Genomic DNA, 16,859 nt, shown 5'->3' with positions numbered 1-16,859 from the left:
ACAATTTAAAACGGATTAAAAACCTACTCCTACCTTGCAGTCCATGCATTAGTTTTCCTAACTGCAAAGACAAAGAGGCAAGAACAAATTCATCTGCTTTGAGAGATTTCTCACAAAATGATTTCACTAATGGGAGAACAGTCTGAGATCTGTCATCTGAAAAAACAACAAGATACATGCTCATGTTTGCAAAAGACAACATCAACATTCCATGAACAAAATACGAAACATATTACTGAAGCATAACAATCTGTGAAAATCACATGCACACATAAGCTGTGGGTGTTTCGTTGAATGTGCTGGGTTTATTGATCTACTTCCAACCCTCCGTTTTTTACCATGTTTGACCATGCTCTTCGTTCTTCAGCTACTACACACGTAAGCGCATGTCCCAGTGAAATCAAATGTCCCACTACTATCATCGCTACAATGGTAAATAAGTGTTTGCGTTACGGTTCATTACTAGCATTAGCATGCATGCATTGACTGAGAAATATGGAGCGACACACAACCTGAATCAACGAGTATGAGGTTACGACACTTTACAGAAAGAAATCTCCAATACAGAAACACAACCATTTTGAGACATGGAAAAGTAAGACAGTAACAAAGTGGTACATTAAAAAAAACATATGCAAACCCCCTGACATACATAGCCTACCAGAGACAGCATATCCTAGCCACCCACAGGATTTGACTAGCAAGGAAAGTTCGACAGAATCCCTTATACAAGTAAAACTTTAGCAAATAACTTAAATATTAGATTATGCATATATACATGAAGTGGTGTGTGGAGGAGTATTTAAGTTGTGAAAGGGTGTGTGAAGACTAAAGCAATGCATGACCAAAATGTGAAAAATAAGTTACGGGATGCAAAATGCCTGACGTTAGCACTTTCATCTCATCTTAATTTCAAATCCAAAAGATTACGCTCCATCTACCCACAGATTACTCGCCCGCGACAGTTTCATTACTGGTTCCCACCATCTGAATGCATCTCCCAGGCACGTGAGCTTCTGAACTAGAAGATTACGGATTAAAAAAAATAACTTGCTTGCACTATCCGTTCAACCCCAGACTTGCCACACTATGTGTTCGATGTCACTCCATGATCACCGGGTACATGTAGTTTCTTTCTTGCTTTTCTAGTGGCAAACACCTGTCTTCACAGTGTATCAGCTGCAATTATATTTTAAGAAGACCTATGTCCCACCTGACCTATATGCATCATGAGAAGTAAACCATTGATCAGGCATGCTGGCGTTTACTAAGAACTCTATTAATTCCATCATGAACCAGTAACAAGCTTACAGCTAATGCATCTGAAAAGTAGCCATGGTGCCAATCTCAATATTTCCTTTTCAAGGAAACTACAATATCAAGCTGAAGGCTTTACGAAAAACCCAGCATCCACTGCAACCTTTCTACAGAAAAACAAAATCTCTCTGAGACCTATTTACCTAAATCAAGGCAACGCCCTTAAGTGTTGCTCAGGCACTGCGACGCTCACCTACGAGACCTCATCCTTTGCGAAAACCACCTATTGATGGTGACAATGGAGGAGATGGGCCGAGGAGGGCGCTCCGTGACAGGCCACGTAAGAAGATCAGATGCATATCTCTTTATAAGTTCAAGAAAAAAGGCTGTAGCACTATAAGTATTCTTTTCATTTTCCAAAATAAGATACAGCAAGATAATTGTTTGTTTGTGTCAACGAAAAAAATGAGGGCTGAGGGTACTAACATACATAGTGCTAAGATCCCATGACACTGAAACGTTTGCATAGTAGTGCCTCTCTGAAAGGTGAGGAGCATCTCGACAGTAAAGGTAAGCAACATTGAAGTGTGAATGTAGCAAAGGTCAACCATGGTTAGAGGCTACTTGTCCTGGGCTGGGTTCTGTATGCCTCCAAGGAAACTTCATTTAGTATGTTACATGTTTTCCAGACTGCTACTCTGCAAGAATGGCCCTATGCGGATTAGTTAAAAACCAATGTGCGTACACACCTGCCAAATGGGTAGAGTTAGATACTCCTCAGAGCAGACTCATTCCTTCATCCTTCAGAGGTAGCAAACTGTGTATATGGGTAACAAGGAAGGTAATTAGTCAAACCTGTTAACATGCACTCTGAAACTGTAAACCCAGTGAAATTGGTGCTCTAGAAAACACTATAGTCTTTGGCAATTTCCTGAGAAAATATTTCCCTCGACAAGGTTTCCAATTTTGTTACAGTGATCCTTTCTTTTAATTGAAATAATTTAACATTTTTCCATTGCATCCCAAATACGACTGGGTGCACGAAATCCGTTTAATTCTTCTAAACTGCAGACGTTAGCATTTCTTCCTTCTCGATGAGTGCTCTATGGCTTCATTTTATCCTCATCCTTCACTATTGGTGGGATTTTTTTGAAATACTTGTCATCCGCTCCACCCTCTGAAAATAGTGCCAAACTAAACCAACGTAGAGCTGGAAAAACTCTGCGAGGCATTACAGGGCTAAAGGTGCTCTAATGTCCTGCACTATATGGTTCTATGTCATTTCATCGGCACCTGTATTTACGTTTCTGCTGAATTTTTGCCAAAAAGAGTTTTCAAAATGTTTTAAAAATTATTTGTGGGGGGTTCCCTCTAAGCTCCCCGTCATTTAACTATTTATTGTTTATTTACAACCCTTTATATGCCATTTCCCACCCCCCCAAAAAAAGTGATACTTTTTTTCTGCAAAAATTCTATGGAAAAACACCGGTCATAAAAACGGGTGTCGATGAAAGGACGTCATACCCACTTATATGATCTTCAACTCTCTTCTCAATGTTAAATCAGAAAGGGTTGTTGAATGCAAAGCAACGCATCCAAGTCAATTTTGTGCCAGTCTCCTGCTCCACATCTTGCTAGGATCCTGGTGTATATGAATAGGAGACCGGGACATGCTTTTGAGGCATATTCTACAGAACATCTCCAAATGATGCCACAGGCATCGTGCAAGAAATGGACAGGTAGTGGTTGCGTTAGTAGAAACCAGGAGACCAGTCCATATAGTGGTTGAGGGTAACATTTCAGATCCACCATTGGTCATGCAGGCAAGGTGACAATGTGAAGAGCCATGCAGAAATAGAATGTGTCAAAAAAGGTAGCAGGCGCTCCTCTCCAGAAAGAACATGGCATGATAACCTGTTCTGAGATGAGAGTTTGCAGCACACGCTTTTTGCTCACTGTACCTTTCACAGATGGGAAATATCCATTTGCATATCAGTCTTTGTCCCGCCCACATGGGCAGTCCAGCACCGAAATGCTATGGCAATTCCTCTCTGAACAAGAGTACCACCAGCAACCGCATACACGTGTTTCAGCCTTGTTGGGCCTCATCAGTGAGATGAAGCTGTGCCTCTCCGAGCACAGTGAGCAGGGAGTCCACCTCAGGTTGCCCCAGGTAACTTAGGGTGACCAACCCCAAGTTCCTTGCAAATATGTTTGTTTGTTTATTTGTTTTATATAGCGCTCCAGACCCTGGGGTAAATGGGCGCTTAAAGGACAGGTTACATAGGTACAATATACATAGATTATGCAATAAGAAAATTGTAGAGGTAATATGCAATATACAATATATACAGGCAGGGTAGTTAGGTTGCACGGTTAAACATTTCTAAGGTATGTACAGTATATACAGTTTGTAGTGTGCTTAGTCTATCTTAGGGGTGGTTTCTTCAAAAGCCAGCTAATGACTAATTTCCTCAACAGGTGGAAGGAATTGGTTGATTTGATGTTCAGTGGCAGGGTGTTCCAGAGTTGAAGGGCAAGGACAGTGAAGCTTGAACCACCAGCTCTTTTAGAGGTGAATCTGGGCACAGTGAGGCAGAGGGTATTGGAGGATCTAGTGATTCTTGTGCATGGTTTCAGAGTGAGTTTGTTGGTAAGATAAGGGGGGGCTAAGTGGTTAAGGGCTTTGTAGGTAAGGCAAAGGGTTTCTAAGTACATTTTTTGTTGAATGGATAGCCATTTGCAAGATATTCTAGTATGGGAGATGTGCTCTCTTCTGGAAATATTCAGCGCTGCTCGCAGCGCATTGTTTTGTAGGATTTGAAGTTTATTAATTATAGCTTGGTTGGCACCTAGGTAGAGGCTGTTGGAGTAGTCAAGCTTCGATTGTATGAGGGCCCTGGCCAAAGTGAGGCAGCTGTTTGTAGATAGGATAGGTCTGCAGGCCCTAATTAGTTTCCCAGTGTAGGCTGTGGCAGAGGCGGTCATGTTAACTTGTTTGGAGAGCTTGGTGTTGGCGTCAATGTAGAAGCCTAAGGTTTTCACGTTTTTAATGACTGGGATGATGTTGCTATCTTTGATCAAATTGGAATACTCAGGGCTAAGTTTCTGTAGGTTGTGAGGGGATCCGACCAGGAGGAGCTCAGTCTTCTCATCATTCAGGCAGAGGCCGTGTGTGGCCATCCATGCCTGAATGATGGAGAAGATTTTGTTAATCCTGGTGGAGTCTGTATCGTAGTTACCAGTAATGGTGAGGAGTATCTGGGTGTCATCTGCGTAGTTAGTGTAGGTGACACCCAAATGGTCCAACTTATCAAAGAGGGGTTTTGTAAAGATATTATAGAGGGTGGGGGAGATGCATGACCCTTGTGGGACACCACAGGTGATGGGGTTGGGGTCTGCTGCAGTCACAGGTGAGAAAACCCTCATGGTTTTGTTGGCTAAGAATGATTGAATCCATAGGACAGCAGGGGGGAGAAGTGGGCAGCAGATGAGAGGTGGTTGCAGAGTATTTTGTGGTCAACCAAGTCGAAGGCTGCTGAGAGGTCTAGGAGGAGTAGGATAGCTGCTTTGCTTTTGTCCTTGATGTCATCAATCTGACTTTTGAGGTCAACAAGGGCGGTTTCTGTTCCATGTTGAGGACGAAAGGCAGAATGACAAAGGCCTAGCAATTGGTTGGACTCTAAGTAGTCTTGAATTTGCAGGTAGGCAACTCTGTCGAGGATTTCTAGCAGGAAGGGGACAGTGGTAATGGGCCTGTAATTGGTGGGAATGGCGGGGTCAAGGGATTGTTTTTTTAGAAGAGGGAGAACCCATGACTGTTTCAGGTTGTTGGGTACAGAGTTAGTTGAGAAGGATAGGTTTATTAGTTTGGAGATGAAGGGGGCTAGGTCTCTCGCAGCATCTTTGATGATCTTGGCGGGGCAACTATCACCTTTGCAATTAGAGGGTTTGAGGGATGCTATAATTTTTTGGACTTCAGGTATAGTGACCGTTTTGAATGTGAAGCCGGAGGTGTTGTTGGTCGGGGCGGATGTGCTGGGTATGAAGGCGTTGCTGTTGGAGAGTTGTAGTTGTTTGGCCTCAATTTTAGTTTGAAGGCCAGTGATTTTGTTGGCCAGGGTACTTTGGATGCTAGTGCACCATGGCTTGTCTTTCACGCAAGTGTCGGTCGGAGGGTTAGGATTTTCTTCTTCTTCTTAATTATCGGATGCATGGGCGGACCCACGCAGGCGCTTCCCCATCCTAAAGGATGATGTGCACCAGACCCACCAATCAATACTTAGCTTACATAAACTCACAACTCCTCCCACCGCCCCGTTTGCCTCACAAAATCCAACATCACACTATTCCTCCTCCTGCCTCTCTCCCCGTCACCTCCCAGCAAAATCTTCCCACTCAGCTCAGCCACACCCAGCGCAGACAATCGAACCCTCATCAATTCTCTCTCCTCAACATGTCTCTCACACCTAAGCAGAAAATGTCCCACAGTCTCAGGCACCCCACACACCGCACAATCCCTCGACTCACGCTTCCCCACTTGAAACAGACATTCAGTCCTGCATGCCCTATCCTCAACCGATTCAGCATCACCTCCTCCCCCCTCCCCGACTCCCTGCATCCACCTTCACTGACACTTTCCCACGAACACCAAACATCCAACTGCCCTTCACCCCACTCACCCACCTCTCCTGTCACTCATCCATGACCCGTCTCACCACCACCGCCTTCACCTCATCCACACTCAAAGGTAACCTCACATTAACCGCTCCCCTTCTCATACCCTCACCCGCCGCCAGATCCACTAACTCATTACCCAAAATGCCACTGCGACTGGGGACCCACGCCAACTCCAAATCCATTCCCCCATGCACGCACCGATCAATCTTCCTCCTGATGTCCATAATCACGTCCTTCCTATCATCATCCCCCGCCACAATCGCCTGCAACCCACTCAATGAATCTGAAAATATCACCACCTCTCTAACCCCAACTCGCACACCCTATCAATCGCCAATGCAATCGCCACCAACTCAGCCGTACAAATCGACACATCATTCGTCAATCGTCCCACTTTATACTCCCCAGTGCTTTCCAGATAATACACCATACCCACTCTCCCAGACACAGGATCCTTCGAACCATCCGTAAACACCTTGCATCCTTCCTTTCCTGCCACATACGCATGACCCAAAGCTTTGATCTCGCCCCGCAATCCTCTCTTCTTCGACACCACATTCGCTAACTCCAAAAACACCTTTGGAGACCCCATCATCCACCTCGGCCATCTCTCCAAATCCGTATCCGTCACAGTCATCAAATTGCCCACACCCCACTGCACTCCCTTTTCCCACATGTGAAACCCAAAAGTGCCCCCCTTCCTCCTCCACCGGTCCCTATAATAATCAAACCTCCAATTATACTTCAAACATTCACGCACCGGATGAGCCACACTCTTCGCACTGCACTTCACCCACCATCTCATATTCAACGCATCCCTCCTCAACCCCAACGGCATCTCCCCCACAAGCACCTGAACCGCATTTGCTGGAGAGGACCTCATCACACCCGAACACACCCTCAATGCCCTTGCCTGAACCCTGTCCAACCGCAACTTCTGACTTGCCGTGAAACCCACTGACACCTGACATCCAAAATCCATCACACTCAAAATCAACCCCTTATACAACATTCGTAGACACTTCTGCTGAGCACCCCACTCTTTCCCAGTCACCGCCCGCAACAAATTCAACCTTTGTTTGCTCTTATCCACCATTCCATTCACCTGCAAATTCCAGTTTAACTTCCTATCCAAAATCACCCCCAAGTACCGAAACTCTTCCACGCTTTTCACCCTCTCACCTTTCAAAACCAAGTCCAACCCTTGCTGCACTCTTCTCCTTGAGAAAACTATACTCACGCTTTTATCCACAGACATCGAAAAGCCCCATTTCCCACACCACCACTCCTCCATACGCACTATCGCAGCTTGCAACCGATTCTGCACCAACAAAAAACTCCGCCCTCTTACCCATACCACACCATCATCTGCAAAGAAATCCACCCGACACCCGAAACCCTCCAAGGCTCGAATCAACCCGTCCACCATCACATTAAACAGCATCACACTAATCACACTCCCCTGCGGTGTCCCATTCTCCATCTTCCAAACTTCAGACAACACCCCCCTCACTCTCACCTGAAAGGTCCTGTCAGCCAAAAACGCCTTAATACACCGAAACATCCTCCCCTTCACACCCATCTCCAACAGTCTCACCAGCAACCCATTCTTCAACACCATATCATACGCCTTCTCCAAATCCCAAAAGAACGCCCCCACCATCTCCCCATCACACAACGCCTCCTCCGCTCCAGTCACCAACCTCACTAACGGATCTGCCACTGACCGATTCTTCCTGAACCCACTCTGAAAATCGCTCAGACTCCCATTCGACTCCAAATAGAACCCCAAGCGCTCAACTACCATCCGTTCCATAACCTTACACAACACGACAGTCAGCGCAATCGGCCTATATGACTTACACTCCGTCGGGACCTTGCCACTCTTCAAAATCGCTACCACAATCGCTCTCTTCCACAACCTCGGTAAAACTCCACTCTTCCAGTTAGGATTTTCTAATTCCTTCAGAATTGTGAAGAGTTCTTTGGCAGAGGATTGTGCATTGTTTATTGTAACATTATAGGCTTCCTTTTTTGTGCGGATTATCTCTTTCTTGTAGTGGGTGGAGATGGTCATGAGATTGGATTTGTTTTCTGCTGAGGGATTAGTTTTCCATAGGGATTCCATCTTGGCTTTCTTTTTTCTAAGGGTTTTGAGTTTCGGTGTGTACCAAGAGTTCAGGTGAGCTCTAGGTTTACCTTTGCGTAGCTTTAGTGGGGCAACGGTATCAATGGCATTAGTTAGGGCATCATTATAGGCGTTGACTAGGAAGTTAAGGTCAGTGGTGGCTGGGAGTGTGTTTAGGAGTGGGAGAATCAGTGGTGTGAGGGTCTCCGCAGTCATGTTGCGCTTGTTTCTAGTCAGGCAAGCCGGTGCGTGAGGACGCTGCTTGGGGTTAGAGTTGTTATGGTTAATGTCGAATAGTATGAGGGAATGGTCAGTCCATACAAGAGGTTGTGGGGCTTTGCAGGTGATATTGCAGTTCTGGGCTGCGACCCAATCGATAGTTCTACCTTTCTGGTGGGTGGGTAGTGTAATGACTTGAGTAAAGTCATGCTCAGATAGGGCGTTCGCCAAGGAGGCGGCTGGAGTGTCGTTGGGGTCGTTGTACCCTAGATTAAAGTCTCCTAGAATGATATTTTGGGAGTGAGGCTTAGAGTTCTCTGCTATGAGGGTGGTAATGTCTTCCTCGAAGGAGCCTGTGGGGCTTGGTGGTCTGTATATTAGTTGCAAAGTAATTGTGCTCTTAGGGGTAGTTTGCAGTTTGATGGTGAGGTGTTTGCAGGATTTTAGTGGGGGGTGGGGGGAGTGATGGGTCTGAGGTCCAGTGAGGATTTGAATATGACTGCTACACCTCCTCCGCGAGCATTGGGTCTGTCCGCTCTGAGGATGGAGTAGTTGTCGGGAATGGCAAGAGTAAGGTTTGGTCCTGCTGCTTTATGTAGCCATGTTTCTGTAGTAGCAAGGAAGTCCAGGTCTGCTGAGAGGATGTCAGCGATTTCAGTGGGGTGAGCTACTAATGATCTAACATTGAGTAGTGCTCCTTTTAGAGATGCCGTGTTGGTGGCATTAGCGCTATTCTTGATAGTGGCCTTGGCCATGGGTATGGCAGGTGGCTTGCTGGATGTGGTATGGAGTCTAGCTCCGAGTCTATTGTTACGGTCAGAGAGGGTGGGGTTGGTTGTGGGGCGGTATCCTAATGGTTTGGTGGGGTTAGGGTTAGTAGGAGTGAGGTCATCTTTGGTAATGTTGGGAGGGGTGTTAGTTGGTGAGGCACTAACTTTAGCAGTGTGGTGATGGTGGATGATGTGTGGGAATGGTGGAAGGGGGGTAGGAAGGGTGTAGGGCAGGGGATGGGATGGTGCCAAGGGCAACCGAGTTTAGCTAGTCCGTTATTGTATGGTATGTAGCTGTTGCCGCTACATTGAGTGCTATTGTTCATGAAGCAAAAAGGGAACATGGTGACGATGAGCCAAGGGAGCATAGTTGGAAATGCAGCGTTGGCTAAGCTGCTTAATTATTATGCAAAGAATGGGCAATTACAATTCAGCTGCAGCAAGGCAGGCATAGGCTAAATTCGAAATGGCTAGCAGGGTGCAGAAAATGGCAATTTCAGTTAGGCTACAGCAAGGCAGGCATAGGCTAAATTCGAAATGGCTAACAGGGTGCAGAAAATGGCAATTTCAGCTAAGCTACAGCAAGGCAGGCATAGGCTAGGTTTGAAATGGCTGACAAGGTGCAGAAAATGGCAATTTCAATTCGGCTATTTAGTAGATGCTGAGCACATCGGTGACAGAGTTAGGTGATGCACGTGCAGCAGTTCCGTGATAGTTGGGGAGCAGTTCAGGACACTGTATATAGGCGAATTGTCAAGTTGTAGGGGAGAGCGGCACGCTTACCCTGTTAAATTTGAAGGACGGCCTGGCAGGGGTAGGGGGTATGGCCTTGGGCTCGCCGGAGTAGACAGGCGAGAGACAGGCACTGCGCCTTCGATCGTGTGCCTTAGAACGTGGGCCGGCTCCCAGCCTGCCGGCTTGTGGTTGGCTGTAAATCGTGAGATGAGCCAATCACAGCGCACGCAGAGCTGAGGGGCCGGATGGGTGGCTGTATGGATGGCGGACGGCCATCTTGGAAGGTGGCAAGCCTCGTGGCTTGTAATGGAGGCTTGTACCCTCCAGGGCAGATATGGGGCAAATCCTGGTGCAAGAGGGGCAGCTGGGCCAATCCAACGAGCGGCACGGATATAATTAATTATATCGCCGTGATTTTGAAAAAATAAGCATTCACGTTGCAGGGTTCAGGAATGCAGCTAGGGGAGGCATATGGCCTACCTTTCAACTGGATGGGTGAACGGGCAGCGATCCAGTTTCCTACTGCTCCTGCAGTGGGTGGAGAGAGCTCCTGCTCCTCCAGGCTTCCAGACAAGATGAGCTTTCAGGCGAGAGACAAAAAAGGTAGCAGGCGCTCCTCTCCAGAAAGAACATGGCATGATAGCCTGTTCTGAGATTAGAGTTTGCAGCACACGCTTTTTGCTCACTGTACCTTTCACAGATGGGAAATATCCATTTGCATTTCAGTTTTTGTACCGCCACATGGGCAGTCCAGCACCGAAATGCTATGGCAATTCCTCTCTGAACAAGAGTACCACCAGCAACCCCATACACGTGTTTCAGCCTTGTTGGGCCTTATCAGTGAGGTGAAGCTGTGCCTCGCTGAGCACAGTGAGCAGGGAGTCATATAGGGAGAAATAGAATGTGGTCAGGAGCTAGGGGAGCAGTCTGTCAGACAGAGACCATTGCATATCACCTCTCGATGATCTTTGCAGATGTTAATTGGAGCACTGACCCACATTTAGAGATTATTTAGGCAGCCACTGGCTCGGGAGACTGTGAGCATGGCCATGCATTCAGAAGTCTAGTTGCAGGGAGCTGGGTAAGAAAGTGTAGCGCAGAGTGAAGAGGAAGCAATTTAATATACGGCACAGAAAGTACAAAAATAGCAAAACACAGATGAGAGATATTTCTATGCTATTCTGGGACCAGATTGTTTGTCCTTCGCAAAACGTAACTGATGTGAAGAATAGTCAAGAATGTTTTGTTCAAGCTCTAACCATCACTTCTGGCAAAAACAAGAAATAGAACTTAAGTGCGGTTGGCCTCATGTCCCTGGTGGAGGATATATACATTCCCCAAGAAGATCCTTTTGCTCCCCAGACCCACTAGACTCTTCTACTCTGAAGAGCCCACCTACCAGCTTAGGAATGGTATTGCAAAGGCTCATGTCTGACAGAATTCATCATTGTAGCGTATGCGCTCAGAGTGGTTTCCCTACCAACTCATAATCTAAGACCACCACAGTCACAATCTATGCACTTCATGCAGCTCAGGAAAATGGACCAAGCCATCACATTTCCGCTGGGTAAGACGAGCACAACGTTGGAGCCCTTTTCCCATTAGAACTTGCCCTTGAGAGTAAACTAATGCTGGCCCATGCTCAAAGTCCAATAATAAATGTATTAAAAGTCCTGAGATGGCAGAGCCATAATAGGCCATTCCTGCAACTTCTAGAAACCACGTGATACTCCCATAACGCCGAATGGCACGTCATTTTGATATAACTTTACCAAAATGGCCATCCATCAGCTTCTCCGTTCGTCACCCATCTGTCACGTGATGCTCATCACATGTGGCTCAAGCAAATATACATTTGGGGATGTGGCCCGTGACAAACTGGCACAGCCCAGGGAGGTTTTCTTGTAGCCAACACATTGATAACATTAACATTCACGTTATATGCAGCAGAGCATAGGCTCTAGTTTGAGATGGACATTGCAGAAGAGTAAACTTTGATTTTCAAAGTATTCCTTCTCTCCCACCAGCTTTGAATTTTAAACCTGGTGGAGAAAGTCCCAGGTCCCCTATTGCTTTTAAGCTCAAATGTGGGACTCCACTGGGGCATCTGCAGTTACCATTCCCCATGCCACAGTAACCCCAGTAGCTCCTGCAAGAGTTCCCAATTTAAATGAACATAAGGCCGCATGCGCCTACGTCCTTTGTCCATATGGTGATCATTTTGAGACACCACATGAGACTATATCAGGTCTATGTATGTGCACCTGTGGTGGAGAAAGTTGCAGTTTTTCAAAAAGGTAGGACGTTTTAAATCCAAGCCTTTCTTTGCTCAAAGCAATAAGGGGTTCTCCAGTAAATGTACATATAGTTCTCCAATAATCAACATGCCAATAGTCAACAGAGGCTTGTTTTGAGCTGGTAACTGAAAGGAGCGAGTGTGATAGTAAACACATAAAACAAGTGTGCTGTGTTATAACATCAAGGAAATATTTATTATGAAGATTATCAAGTTTCTCTAGTGCCAGCCATCTTAGGCTGTTGCTAAAAGACCCAAGAAGAGGAGTATTAATGTGAGTAAGTTAGAAACAAAGTACCAATTGCATAGTAATAAAAAAAGAAAAACAAATGCAGGTCTAGTCGCAAAATGTACTCGATCACACGCATAGTCGAGGAGTTTTCATGGAGGTCGAGCACCATTTGCATGGTGCTCAACCTTGCTGGTGAGTACAATGACATTCTGGGATGTTTGAAACTTTTGTTTGACTTTTTGTTTAAAAGTTTCACTTTCGTCGCCCGCCTCTACATGGCAGCAGTGTTGCAAACATGAGGTAGGCTTATTGTGACTTGCACGATTTTACAGAAAGCACTGGTAAAATGTTTGTCACCGTCACCATGGGTTGAGTGCATTTCTCTTGCGTCGAGAAGGTAAACTAACGTACTCATCGTGCAGATCTAGCCTAATTTTAAAGAATTCATGATGCCTGCATATAGAGTACAAGCAAGATACTTTTTTTCTGCAGGACCAAGGCCTCATTCTAACGCCAGTCTCCCCACAATCCCATGGTTGCTCTTGAATACTGTGAGTGGTTATACCTGCTGGAGCAGCGGGAAATTGGTGAGTTTAACAACAAAGTTAAAAGATTTCTGGAAAGGAGCAAAGTGGATGCTAAGGCAAAGAAACTTGAGTAGGTTTATTATGTTGCTCAGATGTGCAAAGGGCGCGCCTTGTATGGAAGGTGGAGGGCACAGACTAAAGAGTCACACAAAATAGGCCTGAAAAATACTCCTGGAGTAATCAGGGAAGATGCCCATTGTAACACGGGTAAAAATACTCCCGGAGTAATCAGGGAAGATGCCCATTGTAACACGGGTAAAAATACTCCTGGAGTAATCAGGGAAGATGCACATTGTAACACGGGTAAAAATACTCCTGGAGTAATCGGGGAAGATGCCCATTGTAACACGGGTAAAAATACTCCTGGAGTAATCGGGGAAGATGCCCATTGTAACACGGGTAAAAATACTCCTGGAGTAATCGGGGAAGATGCCCATTGTAACACGGGTAAAAATACTCCTGGAGTAATCGGGGAAGATGCCCATTGTAACACGGGTAAAAATACTCCTGGAGTAATCAGGGAAGATGCCCATTGTAACACGGGTTTCACAGTATGGAGCTCGTCATGTGTTTGGGAGGCATTCACATGGGCCGACGCACCAGAGGATCACCTTCTTAGAGAAGACTTGAATTGAAAATGCTTGGGGTTGCTTAGTGTTACGTTTGCATCATCTGTGTCTACGTTGGCCTTATGATTGAATGGAACAGCGTACGGAAGTGTTCTTTTTTTTCGTTTTGTGACAACTGCGATACATTGAAATAAAAAATGTTTTTTTAAAAAAAAAACTCCAAATGCACATTTCTGTCACCCTTGGCTCAGAATTTCTTTTTATTAAGTATACTTTTTTGAGCTCAACAGATTTGTAACCAGTACAGATAGCTTATAACAGGGGCACAAATAAGGGTGTGTGGACATATGCATATCATACAGAACCTTATTTTCCCCTTTTTAAGCACAATTAGACTTCATTTAACCAAGTGCAGCATTTGGCTACTGGGGACCAATTGAGAGAATAAATAACTGGAATTAGAAGGTTTTCTAATCTTTTTAGTTTAACTAAGTGACCATCCTACAAGCTCACGTGCCAGCCAATATGCAGATGTAGGGGCACAAGCATTAACAAAAACACAGCCTAGTGTCTTCATCTGGCCTCGTGCTTCAGGTGCAGGACAGCTGCCTTTCATATCGACTGTCTCAGAGATGACATGTGTGCATAGCCTAAACACCATTAGCAAGAGAGAACATTAAGACCGCGGTCTTGTAGCAGAAAAAAATGTGGCTAAGGCATTTTGTAAAGTATGACAAGCCTCTGAATGTTCTGCAAAGCTGTAATCAGACTATGAGGGAACGCAGATCAAAGAAATGCTGTGAGAAAGTAGGGTCGATAGATGTTGCTTTCCAATTACATGTATTTTACAAGAATGTGCTTCCTCGTGTACATAATAGCAATCTTTACCTAAAAAACCTTTTACTGTGATGAAAGTAAAATCAAAAGAGAAAGCTAGCAACCCGTTATAATGACTCCCAGTAGCTATCCTACATTGGCTGGTATGTTCAGCGACTGCCTTGCTTGATTCACTGCTGTCTATGCAACCGACAAATTCAGGTTCAGTGTGGATTAATTTGGGCAGGGTGACAAAGTCGCCGGTCACGGGCAGGAAGTGGGGACCAGGAGCTTGGGGGGTGGGGGGGTGGGGGCAGCGGCAACCACCTGCTGGTAGGCAACCTTTAGAGGCTTGTACAGTTGAAGCCACTGAGACACTCTTCACTCCCTCGGCTGCTATAAAAAGGTACTTCATTAAGGTGACTAATATATGGAGAGAATAAAAGAAGGGCAACCAAGATGGCTGCAGGCAGTCCAGGGGCCAAAGCCAGGCCCAGATTTCTTTACAGGAAAGGGAGTGGCAGGCTCACACTGAACATAGAATCTAGGGGAACGAGCAGCTCATTGGGAACCAGAGAGGAACCACAACACTTGTGAACCTTGTTAAAGGAGTACCTTAGTGATAGATGCTGTACAGGAGACACAGGGTATATGATGGAGGAGCCATGGAGCCGCCATCTTTCTCCAAGATGGTGGCGCTGTCTTTAAACCCTCAGCCTGCAAGCTCCCATTGACTCCTATAGATAACCAACTTTGAAGCCAGGGTTCCACATACGAGTAATAAAGGGGGAAAACACATGAGGAGTAAGTGGAAAAATGGACGAGCTCACCAATCCAGTGCCCCACATGCTAATTAGAGAATTAACCAGCCAATCACAGGCTTTATTGGGTCAACCAAGGGTTCTAGCCCAGTATAAAAGTGACAGAAGGAGACGGGCAGTGTGGGAGATCGGTAGTAGAGGTTGAAAGCTTGTGCAAGTGAGGAAACCGCAAAAAGAAGGAAAGTACGCATATTGCTGGGCTTTGCACCCCAGCTCTAGAGACACCTTTAAAAGCTTTCTTTGGTCTACAAGGCAGGTCCTGCCAAAGGCCAGATGATCTTGAAAGAAAAGGAACTGCGGAGAGGTAAAGTCAGGAACTTGTTAAGACCAGTGACTTGTGAGGAACAGAAGAATCACCAGAGCTTGCAGTGGGTGCCTACCTAAGTGCCAAACAGTGCACCTCGGAAAGCCGAGCAGGCCTGAGCATGCAACTGGCACAAGCCTTCAACAGTGATCCATGGCTCGGGGTCCAAATACAGTGAATTTGAAAACAACCCAAAAAAGGGCTGTAGGGGTGAGCTATTCCTGCTGGGAATTGTTTGCAATATCCCCTAGTGCAGGTTAGACTCAATGATTCTTTGCCTGGTAGGCAATTCAGGAGCCCAGGGCGGTGGCCTGCGGATAGAGGGCTGCAATATCCGAGCCAAGGAGCGAACCATGAAGACATTGAACCCGAGGCACAAAAAACACGTTGTGAGTGACTGGGAAGTCAGAGCCGTAAAGCACTGTGTTGAACATCATTCTTGAGTGAGGTGTGTTCAGTTGTTCCCCAATGACAGGACGAAGAAGCGAGGTGACAAAGTCATGACGAGTTAAATAAAAGTGTGATAGTTATATTATCATCAACTAAGCTGTGTGTTTCAGAATATTTTTCTGCATTAAAAAGAGTTAAGTATTAAAAAGTTTTTTTATTCCAGTGATACAATAAGAAAATAAAATGATCGCTTTAGTTAATTGAGACAGACATTGTTGCCTCCGACAACCATTTTAGCAGCTCTTATTGTACATTGTATCACAGAGCGCACAGAGTGAGGGACACAAGGCAAGACCAAGGTGACTGGCAAATTGAAGACGTTCTAAGATTCTTACAGGGAATAATGGGGTTCACGCAAGGCAGCTAGGGAATTACACAACGTTAATGAGGAAACTAAATATCAGTTTGCTTCATACAGAAGCCCTTCCAGAGTCCTCTTGGGACCTTTGATTATGAAAGTCCTTTCCTCATAAAGAAGTTGGGGCGAGGGGAAGGTTTTAGCAGTGGGGTAAGTGTGACAAATCAACTTCTGCCCTGCAGGAGTACAGGGATGAGTAGAGGCTAAAGTGCCTCACACTTCTACAAACCAAGAGCCAACACAAAGATAAAAGGTAAAACAGGCACATTTAAATTACATACCTCCTTCGCTTTTTGTGGTTACGTGGGCAGAGGGAAGGCTATACTCTGAAGAGGGGTGTGAAGGGTAAACAATAGCAACACATACAACGAAGAATAACAGTGCAAAATAAGGGAGTGTCCAATCAAAGTTCTATTGACATATATTATTTAATTAAACACACCATGTACAATAACTCAATTGAAAACACTACAACCCCACCCCACCCCGTAGAAAGAACACAGAATATGCAAAGTAGAAAGATGCAGCACTCTGACTAATTGAAACAGAGGAAGAAAAGGCAATAAAAACACAACATTCCAAAAAGATACAGGATTAATGTGACCTAGCCAGTCTCTAGTGCCCAAACGTGGCCAGG

General features: G+C 45.5%; 1 protein-coding gene across 3 annotated transcripts in view; it reads right to left on the bottom strand.

Moving 5' to 3' along the window:
- PPP4R4 (protein phosphatase 4 regulatory subunit 4) overlaps positions 1-16,859 on the bottom strand; it is a 1,234,696-nt gene that overhangs the window by 602,319 nt on the left and 615,518 nt on the right. For 2 of the 3 annotated variants that reach the window (XM_069637985.1, XM_069637983.1), the window contains exon 9: positions 34-156. The exons of the other annotated variant lie outside the window; for it this stretch is intronic. In XM_069637985.1, coding sequence (XP_069494086.1) covers positions 34-156 — 123 coding nt within the window. The remainder of the gene's footprint in view (positions 1-33; positions 157-16,859) is intronic. 3 annotated transcript variants of the gene reach the window in all.

Source organism: Ambystoma mexicanum, chromosome 14 (genome assembly GCF_040938575.1).
Source record: "Ambystoma mexicanum isolate Mex_15411 chromosome 14, UKY_AmexF1_1, whole genome shotgun sequence".
NCBI lineage: Eukaryota > Metazoa > Chordata > Amphibia > Caudata > Ambystomatidae > Ambystoma > Ambystoma mexicanum.
This window is presented reverse-complemented; position numbering and strand designations above follow the sequence as displayed.